Here is a 10,960-nt window from a genome sequence, read left to right as displayed (position 1 = left end):
CCCCCCCGCCCCCTTCACCTCTTGAACATCCAGGACATGGCGCTGAGTGCGTGACGAGCGGAACACTCAGACGCCCAGGATCGTTCTCAAGCCGCCTAAATAAGCCTCCTTCCAGGCCTCGCGGCCGAAAAGCCGGTGACAAGTTCCGAGCGCCGGAGCGACAGCCTACTCCACGAGAATAAGACGCCCCGAAATCTGGTCAGACGTCTACAGTACCGTCTGCTTCCAGCAACAATTTGAGTGACTAGCGACGCATTGTGACTGGCATCCGGAAAGTCCAATCCCAAGGAGGGACCTACGGAGGTAAACCAATCAAAGCAAAGGAGGGAGGGTAACTCCGCCCCGCGCAGCGATTCAAAGACTGGGGGGTGGTCCCAGCTGCCAGGGTGGTTCCATCCGGGTTCTTCCCCGCCTGCAAGACAGGGCGCGGGAAAGGCACGCGGGCCCAGTAGCACGAGTGTGGTGTTCAAGGCATCCGCGGTTCGTCTGATTAGCCACCTCAAACAGAGGGCGACAACTCCCCTTTCAGCTATTTTCCTCAAGCCATAAGCCTCGGCCCCATTTTTCAGGCCTTACCTCATCCTCATCCTAATTTTCTCTTCATCTGATGGCCATCACTGACGCGATGGACGTGAGTTTGAATGAACTCCGGGAGCTGGTGATAGACAGAGAGGCCTGGCGTGCTGCAATTCATGGGGTCGCAAAGAGTCGGACACGACTGAGCGACTGAACTGAACTGAATGTGACATGTAGTAGGGACTTCCAGTCAATAAGCTCCGCACTTTACGAACCCTACCAGCCAGATCCTTCACTTCGTTTTCTGTGGTGAATCCGGGTAGTTGCCCTCAAAATATGCCTTTTAAGCCCCACGAGCGAATCAGTGAGACACACCGGGTTCAGAGAGTTTAATTTCAATTTAGATTTATGGAGTTTCCATTTCTTTCTCGCTATCGCATTTTTTTTCTTTTAGGGAAAATTTTCACTTCTACTAGAGGAAAATCATAGAACGCAATGAGAGCAAAAGAAGCTCGTGGGTGACTGCTGGAAGTATCCCTGCTTCCCTTGAAGGCACGTGACAATCCCTGCAGTAAGGGAAGAAGCTGATTTTCCTCAGGGAACTAGGAAGAGCTCCCACGTGCCCAATAGCCAGCTTTTGAGAGTCTGAGGAGACTCGGTAGAATTCAGCTTTGAATAGATGGGCGAGTGGGCCGGTGCAGCCCAGGTACTGGCCGGACTGGTCTCTGCGCCTTGTCAGCCTTTTAACTGGTGCAGCAGCAGCACCAGGGTAAGAAGCTGGCATGACCTGCCCTTCGGATTAGGTGTAAATGTCAAGACAAGCGCAGGATTAAAAAGGAAAAATATTTGAGAAAGTTATTACTATTGACCGTCACCCTTCAAAGAGTGGTCCATTTTACACTTCCATCAGCAGAGGATTTGGAGAAGGATATGGCAACCGACTCCAGTGTTCTTGCCTGGAGAATCCCATGGACAGAGGAGCCTGGGTGGTCTTCAGTCCATGGGGTCGCAAAGAGTCTGACATGACTGAAGTGACTTAGCACACACAGCAGAGTTTTAGAGGTGGTCAGTGAAACAGGTTTTTAGGAGGCATTTGTTTATTATCTTAAACTATCACAATCTGTAAATATGAACCAATGTAGAATGAGAAGTAGAATTTGCAGCAACTCAGTACTTCATTTTACTGAACATGCAGGGCATGTGAGCTTCCCTGGTAGCTCAGTGGTAAAGAATCCACCTGCCAGTTCAGGGATGTGGGTTCAATCCCTGTGTCAGGAAGATCCCCTGGATGAGGACATGGCAACCCACTCCAGTATTCTTGCCTGGAAAATACCAAGGACAGAAGAGCCTGGAGGACTACAGTCCATGGGGTTGCAGAGAGTTGGACATGACTGAGCACACACACACACGCATACAAGGCATGTGGGATCTTAGTTCCCCCACCAGGGATCCAACCCGTGTTCCTGCAGTGGAAACACAGTCTTAACACTGGATGGCCAAGGAAATCCCTCAAATTATTTCAGTTATTTACTTTCTTCTAGAAGTCTTAGGAGGCAAATGGCAGTATAGTTCAATTTGGGGTGTGCCAGATCTAAGTTCTTGGAAAATATGCCCCCAAATGCCCAAATTGAAGATGTTTTGTGTATAAAGTTAATGAGGAAGTTATGCTCATCAGATTGAAAGATAAAATTTCAAATGTCACAATGCAGGTAAACCTGATCCTCTCAAGACTTGAAACCTGTGAGCAGTGACCATACCATGGTTAAAGAATGTGGATTGAATGAAGTAAAAATTTGCTAAATCAACATTTTTGTCCATAATGTCACTATTTTACATCTCAGATCTAGCAGTTGAACTTCAACTTGAGCACTCTTTCACTTAATCATTATTATTTTAGTGTTTAAAAAGTGCAGTGTGTACTAGTTTGATTAAAATGTTACTACACTTATAAATTCATAACTGTCACATAAGATAATGTTTTCTGAAAAATGAACTTGTAGCTAAAAAATAGAATGGCAACTGTACAATGGCTTGTGTGTTGGACTGATGTGTAAGGAGAGTGTCACAAAGAGGTAACAACATAAGAGCCAGATGATATAGAAATTTAAGGTCTACGGTAGCTGCTGCTGCTGCTGCGTCACTTCAGCCGTGTTCGACTCTGTGTGACCCCATAGATGGCAGCCCACCAGGCTCCCCTGTCCCTAGGATTCTCCAGCAAGAACACTGGAGTGGGTTGCCATTGCCTTCTCCAATGCATGAAAGTGAAAAGTGAAAGTGAAGTCGCTCAGCTGTGTCCGACCCTCATTTATATTTTGTTTTAAATGTAATAGCCATTAAATGTTTCATGCAGGAGAATGACAATCTAAATTAGGCTTAAAAAAATTCAATCTGGCAGCTCTGTGGAGAATGGATTATAGGGGAAAAGAACAGAAATGGAGAGACTGGTTAGTTAATCAGGAAATGATTGTGTCCAGGTAAGAGATGATAATACCTTGGAATGGGGAAGTGATGAAGCTAAGCTGACCAGGAAAGTTTGCTAATAAATTTGGATATGGGTGCTGAGGGAGGAGAAGGAATAAAAAATTCCTCTAACCGTCTGCCTCCTAGTTACAAACATGCCTGCTCATCCTTTCCCCCTCTATGCAAATTAAACATGTCACTTCCCTGTTTGATGCTATGGGCATGAAATCAAAGAATGGCATGTGTGGCTTTTTATAATCTGTCCCCTACTTCCCACTCCTATCACTTCCCAACCCACGCTGCCTATAATGACCTTCGCATACATAACCACAAGACCATTCTCATACCCAACAAAATTAATAAATCAATCCTTGGTGTCTTCTAATAACTAGGTCATAATCCAATTTTCACAATTGCCTTTCTCCTGCATAAAACATTTAATGCCGTTTCCTTCTCCAGGGGATCTTCCCAACCTAGGGATCAAACCCAGGTCTCCTGCATTGCAGGTGGATTCTTTATTGTCTGAGCCACCAGGGAAGCATCTACATCATAAATAATGTGGCTTGGCAATATGCATATTAGAGCCTTTCAGAGATTGCCAGAAATAAGGGTTTTTCTCTACACCCCAAACAAGAAAGTAAGCTAAAAATGTTCTTTCACAGGTTCTTAACAAAATAGAATTTTGAAGCCCCAAAGAAGAGTCTGACTATTCAAAAGCCTGGCTTCAATACAAAAACTTCTAAGTTTATGTAATTAACTAATGAATTCCAGAAGAATATACAAAGCTAGGACTTCCCTGGTGGTCCAGTGGTTAAGGCTCTGTGCTTCTAATGCAGGAGGCACAGAAACTAAGATCCTGCGTGCCACGCAGTGTGACCAAAAGAATATATGATGCTGTAAAAACTTGTTTTTTTAATTCATTCATCCAAAAGAAGATAAGGACAAAAATTCAGTATAACAGAATTTTCAGGAATGATGTAGTAGAAAGAGTTCACAGAGCAAATCTCTGAGTAGCTTTTAGGGTCCAGCACCACAGAGGGCTTTCCAGTGTGGTGTAGTGGTAAAGAATCTGCCTGCCAACACAGATTCAATCCCTGAGTTGGGAAGATCCCCTGGAGGAGGAAATGGCAAGTCCCACCAGTATTCTTGCTTGGAAAATTCCATGGACAGATGGGCCTGGCAAGCTACAGTCCATGTGGTCACAAAGCACCACAAAAGGAGGGGTGAAAAACAGCAAAGTTCCTGAAAATATAAGAAAGGGAAACTCTGCCTTGTTTTCCAAAGAGTAGCCTCAAGATTTTGCAGATCTTAGAGAGAGCCTCAGAGGTCTGAAGCGTGCCACGACAGTAAAGGAGTAATTGCTAATGCTAATGAGGTGGCTCAGTTAAGGGGCCCAAAGGCAGTCCTGGAAATCCTACAGGGGTCTCTTATGAGTCTCCAGGATCATGGTTCTAGCAAGCAGAACAGCAGACTGGTGCCTAAAGATGAGGTGAGATAAATTATACCAGCAGTGGGTGGCTGCAGAAGACGAATGAATGAAGCCCCAAAATTAAGTTCCCTAAAGGGTAAAAGAAATAAAACTGAATTTTGAAACTTGAATTTAATTGGTATTAAGGATTCCCTGGTGGCTCAGCGGTAAAGAATCCGCCTGCAACGCAGGAGACGTGTGTTGGATCCCTGGGTCGAGACGATGCCCTGGAGAAGGAAATGGCAACCCACTCCAGTATTTTCCAGCCTGGAAAATCCCATGGACAAAGAAGCCTGGCAGGCTACAGTCCACGGGGTCACAAAAGAGTTAGACATGACTTAGTGACTAAACAACAACAAAGTCTTAAAATGACTGAAGTACCTGGAAGTGACTAAATCATTACCTTCCATTAGGCAAACTGATGGGTGAGACAAATTAAACTCAATAAAAAATTATAAAGTTTGTCTTCGTGAACAGTCAGTAATTGAAATTAGTATATGCTATACATCCATATACACACATCTCAGTGAATTTACATCTAGGTATTTTTGGCAGATAATTCTTGGTTGAATTAGAGGATTTACATTTTCTTCTTTTTGCCTATATGCATATGAAATGTTGTCTATATTGAATATGTATTGCCTTTTTAATAAAATAATTAAAGCTATAAACTAAATTCTTGTAAAGAAATCAAAATTTTTAACTTGCTATTTTAATAATTTTAGACTTATAGAAAAGCTGTGAAATTAGCACAAAAAGTTACCTCATATCTCTTACCCCATTTGCTTTTACAACATACATAAACATAGTACAATTATCAAAATCAGGAAATCAACATTTGTACAATAGTATTTCTGAACCATTTTTTCAAATAAGACGGAGGAAATGATAGAAAATAGTCTTTTGTAACTTACTTATTTACCACCAAATTTTCTTACACTTATTTGGGACCCCTATAGATTCTGGGGCAGATACGTGAGTACAACAAGAACTGATAGGGTAGAGGAAGTAAGGTAAAATGAATGCCAAATAAAATTCTTTTTAATTAAATACTGCAATGAATATCAAGTGCCTGCCTTGAAGTAAACACTCAATAATTGCTCTTAAAAGCCCATTCTTATTACTGTTATTGTTGTAGTAGAGTTATTATCTAATGAGTCTTCTAGCACTTAACAAGGAATATAGTTGATTGAGGGTGATTTCCTGATGTTCGTCAGCAAGTTGTTCCTAAATAACAGAATAACACTGTTTCCAGAAACCAGTGCTTTTTCCCAGGTGCAAGTCCTTGAAACAGACTGAAAAGTTTCATCAAGAACCGGGAGACATTCTTTTCTCAACTCCCACTCTGAGAAATCTGTGGTGTTCCAGATTACAGAGGCCTTTCCCAGGAGATAATTGTTTCCTCCTCCTTTAGGCCTTGGCTCAGTTTGTGCTCCTAAGTGCCGGAAGACCAGAGTGGCTAAAGCATTAGGCCTGCCCTGTGATCTGTCTCCGCCTTTGCCTCCTGCCCAGGATCCTCATCTCAGGTTCAGGAAAGCATCGCTTTGGTCTGTGAAAAAGAAAACCATAGTCCCCAAATGGTGTCACTCACGCTAAAAAAAAACCTATGATACCAATCCTAGTTTTAATACCTGATTTAACTGCAGTTTTAACCTCTCCCATAATGTAATCTTAATCAACCAGTCTGGAAATTTCGCTCAAGCACCAGTTATCTGTCACCCTGGCCTTCTCAATCCTCCAGAGAAACAGGCAATCTGCATGATAAAACCCTTGTGGTTCCCTACCCACTCCACCCAAGCCCACACCCAAGAAAGATGGGCCTAAAAATAATCCTTTCTTTTCTTTTGCTAATAACTTCCTTGCTACCTCACTCTTCTTTCACCCCTCACATTAAACACCATGCAAACCAAAAAATAAAAGTCCACATCAGACTAAAAATCCTACCATTATACAACTGTATAGCTAGGATACTGTTGTCCCAGTAGGATTATATCATATACAAATAGCTACCTATTCACAAAATATCCCCCTTCAAAGAGGAAGGAAAGCATTACACATATTGCTGTTTCAGATTTCTATCCTTGAGGTGGTTGGAAGTCCCAAAACAAACACAAAAAAATGACACATTTTCCTTCATCATCACTGAGGATTTATTATCCCAAAAGACCTATGGTCTAAACCCTCATTTCCTGATTCCCAGACTAGTGTAATGTTTTCCCCAGATCATACAATTTAATCTAACAATTGAAAATATACAAAGAGAGATAAAAAGTCACACAAGAATCAAAAGGTTTTAAAAATGCCCCCCAAAAGGGGAGGAGGGTGGATATGTGGCATCACACTATAGAACTAAATTCAGTTAAAGACACATAACTGTTTTTCTTAACTCCAGGTATTTTAGAAAGTACTTGAAAAATGAACAGTTTATAAAAATGAGGTAAAAAATTTCAGGTGGGAGCAGAAAACTAAAACACGTCATACTTTGGCAAAGTCTTTAAAAATGTCACGTCCTTAAAATGATATTTTATGAGATTGTTCTGAGGCTGAATCATACATGAGATAATTTTCAAGCCATTTCACTTTGCTTTTTTTCTCATATTGACTTCAAAGTTGTCCCTGTGTAAGAGGAAGGAAAGAAAGGGGCAGGGCACAACCACATGGGTTCAAGTCCCAATCTGTGGTAAATCGGGTAAGTCTGTTTCACGTGGGGGACAAAATTATTCTCAGTTAAGAGAAGGCGATGGCACCCCACTCCAGTACTCTTGCCTGGAAAATCCCATGGACGGAGGAGCCTGGTAGGCTGCAGTCCATGAGGTCAGGCCGTCTATGGGGTTGCACAGAGTCGGACACGACTGAAGCGACTTAGCAGCAGCAGCAAGAATCATTGTCACGAATATGCATGTGTGCTCAGTTGCTAAGTCATGTCCTAGTCTTTGTGACCCATAGACTGAAGCCTCCCAGGTTTTCCAGGCAAGAATACTGGAGTGGGTTGCCATTTCCTTCTCCAGGGGATCTTCCTGACCCAAGGATCAAACCCGTGTCTCCTGCATCGGCAGGCAAGTTCTTTACTGCTGAGCTACCTGAGAACTATCTGTATACTGATCACTCCCAAATGTGTATCTCTAATCCACCTTCTTCTCTGAGCTCCAGAATCATATATAATGGACATCTTAAATTTACAAACCTGAAATAGGACTCTTCTTTTTTTTTTTTGGCTACGCCTCACAGCTTGTGGGATTTTAGCTTGCCAACCAGGGATTGGATCCAGACCCTCAGCAGTGAAAGCACAGAATCCTAACCAGTGGTCAGCCAGCAAATTTCCTGAAACAGGACTCTTAATTCCACCTCTCCCCTTCCTCAACATGCTTATTCTTCTGGTTTCCCCCATTTTAGTAAAGAGCATGCTGAAAAAACTTGTCGATTCTTCCCTTGCTCTTACACCACACATTTTATCCCTCCTATTAGATCTACTTCCAAAATATAACACAAATTTGCCTAATTTTCTCCATCTTTATTATTATCACTGTGTCTAAGTCACTGTTCTGTCAGCTGAACTGTAATACTGCAATGGTCTATCTGAACTCCTTCCTATTTTCTGTTTTCCTCATCTAACCCTACTCCTAGTTGCATTCTCCATTCAGGAGCCAGAGAGATCTTTTTATACCATCAATTATATCCCATCATCCACCTGCTAAAAATGTTCCAATAAATTATCTTTGCCTTAAAATGAAATCCAGATTCTCCCAGAGTACATTATCTAGTCCTGCCTCTCTCTTTTTTATCTTATATCATTCCACGTTTTCCTGGGCTCCTGATGTTCTCGGAATACCGACCCTCTTTTCATTTATGGCATACATACTGCCAAGATTGTTCAGGCCTCCAGGCTTCTGAAATTCCTCTTTCTTTTGTGTGGACCCCCAGACCTTTCCCTGCTGGGTTCTTATGTTTCAGGTCTCAGCTCAAAATCACCTCCTCAGAAAGGCCTTCCTTGACTTTCTGATCTAAAGTACTCATTGCTCAGTTACTCTCTCTCCCAAGAGTCAGTAAACTTTTTCTGTAAAGGGCTATAGAGTAAATATGTTCACCTTTGCCTACATCACTCTGCCGCATTAAGAGAAACGCAACCGTAGACAGTACTTAAATGAGTGGGAATGGCTGTCTCTCAATAAAATGTTATTTACAAAACAGCGGGACTTGATTTGCTTGTCCCTACTCAGTCACCTTATCCTGCTGTGTCATCTTCAGAACTTACAACTAACTGGAATTACTTTGTTTTTTTGATTACTTCCTGTCTCCTTTCCCTAGATAAGCTCCACCAAAAAAGGGACTTTATGTTGTTCACAGTTTACATCCTGCAATAACTAAAAGACAGTCTGGGTGCTCAGTAATTTTGCTGACTAAATCTATATAGTAATAAACTTTCCTTGCATTTGATATAATTTATGAAATCACTTTAAGGAGAAGGGGACGACAGAGGATGAGATGGTTGAATGGCATCACTGACTCAATGGACATGAGTTTGGGCAGACTCCGGGAGATGGTGATGGACAGCAGTGCCTGGTGTGCAACTTAGCAGCAGTAGCAGCAGCAGTGTATCTAGCAGTAAGTATTCTGACTTTAAAGTTTCACATTATCTTTTCGGGGAGAGGAAGTTGTGGGGTGGTTTTGGGACTCTGGATCTAAAACTCATTCCACTTGCCTTTCAAATGAAAATTTATAAGACTCTTAAAATAGGCACTGACTGCTACTACATTTTTATCTTCTGAAGCTGGAGGTAGGAAAACCTGAGAACACATGCTAAAGGAAGAAGTAATAAATAAAGGCTGCTGCTGTTGCTGTTGCTAAGTCGCTTCAGTCGTGTCCGACTCTGTGCAACCCCATAGATGGCAGCCCACTAGACTCCTCTGTCCCTGGGATTCTCTAGGCAAGAATAATAGAGTGGGTTGCCATTTCCTTCTCCAATGCATGAAAGTGAAAAGTGAAAGTGAAGTCGCTCAGTCGTGCCCGACTCTTAGCGACCCCATGGACTGGAGTCCACCAGGCTCCTCCATCCATGGGATTTTCCAGGCAAGAGTACGGGAGTGGGGTACCATTGCCTTCTCTGAAATACAGGCTACACTAAGCCTATTCAAAAAATATTAAGTCAGTGGGCGTAATGGATGGTGAAAGTATGATTCATACAGGATTTGTCAAAGTTAAGAGAGGTCTCTTCTCCCCAGGCAAGAACATACCTTTATTTCCCCCCAGTTCAGTTCAGCTCAGTTCAGTTGCTCAGTTGTGTCTGACTCTTTGCGACCCCACGGACTACAACACTCCAGGCTTCCCTGTACATCACCAACTCCCAAAGTTTGCTCAAACTCATCTCCACTGAGTAAGTGATGCCATCCAACCATCTCATCCTCTATCTTCCCGTTCTCCTCCTGCCTTCAATCTTTCCCAGCATCAGGGTCTTTTCTGATGAGCCAGTTCTTCACATCAGGTGGCCAAAGTATTGGAGTTTCAGCTTCAGCATCAGTCCTTGAAATGAATATTTGGGACTGATTTCCTTTAGGATGGACTGATTGGATCTCCTAGCAGTCCAAGGAACTCTCCAGAGTCTTCTCCAACAGCACAGTTCAAAAGCATCAATTCTTCAATACTCAGCTTTCTTTATGGTCCAACTCTCACATCCATACATGACTACTGGAAAAACCATAACTTTGTCCACAAAGTAATGTCTCTGCTTTCTAATATGCTGTCTAGGTTGGTCATAACTTTTCTTCCAAAGAGCAAAAGAATCTTTTAATTTCATGGCTGCAGTCACCACCTGCAGTGATTTTGGAGCCCAAGAAAATAAAGTTTGTTGCTGTTTCCATTGTTTCCCCATCTATTTACCATGAAGTGATGGGACCTGATGCCATGATCTTAGTTTTTTGAATGTTGAGTTTTAAGCCAGGTTTTTCACTCTCCTCTTTTACTTTCATCAAGAGGCTCTTTAGTTCTTCTTTGCTTTCTGCCAGAAGGGTGGTGTCAACTGTGTATCTGAGGATATTAATATTTCTCCTGGCAATCTTGATTCCAACTTGTGCTCATCCAGTCCAGCATTTCTCATGATGTACTCTGCATGTAAGTTAAATAAGCAGGATGACAATATACAGCCTTGATGCACTCCTTTCCCAGTTTGGAACCAGTCTGTTGTTCCATGTCCAGTTCTAATTGTTGCTTCTTGACCTGCATACAGATTTCTCAGGAGGCAGGTCAGGTGGTCTGGTATTCCCTTTAAGAATTCTCTAAAGGGAACACATGTATACTAATTAAATAATTTTCTATTAAAGAAAAAAAAAAAGAAAAAAAAGAATTAGAAGCTATTACTTAAAAAAAAAAGGAAAAAAAAGAATTCTCTTGAAGAATTTTCCAGTTTGTTGTGATCCACATAGTCAAAGGCTTTGACGAAGTCAATAAAGCAGAAGGAGATGCTTTTCTGGAACTCTCTTGCTTTTTTTCTATGATCCAACGGATGTTGGAAATTTGATCTCT

General features: G+C 42.1%; 1 protein-coding gene across 1 annotated transcript in view; it reads right to left on the bottom strand.

Moving 5' to 3' along the window:
- Positions 1-243, bottom strand: part of HLTF (helicase-like transcription factor) — a 64,902-nt gene extending 64,659 nt beyond the window's left edge. Inside the window, exon 1 of the mRNA XM_010858121.1 lies at positions 19-243. Within this exon, the coding sequence (XP_010856423.1) occupies positions 19-38 (20 nt within the window). The 5' untranslated portion in view covers positions 39-243. The remainder of the gene's footprint in view (positions 1-18) is intronic.
- Positions 244-10,960: the final 10,717 nt, after the last annotated feature.

This window comes from Bison bison, unplaced genomic scaffold, assembly GCF_000754665.1.
Source record: "Bison bison bison isolate TAMUID 2011002044 unplaced genomic scaffold, Bison_UMD1.0 scf7180017864384, whole genome shotgun sequence".
In the NCBI taxonomy this organism is placed as follows: Eukaryota; Metazoa; Chordata; class Mammalia; order Artiodactyla; family Bovidae; genus Bison; species Bison bison.
Note: the sequence above shows the minus strand (reverse complement) of the source record. Positions and strands in the feature narration are given on the sequence as shown.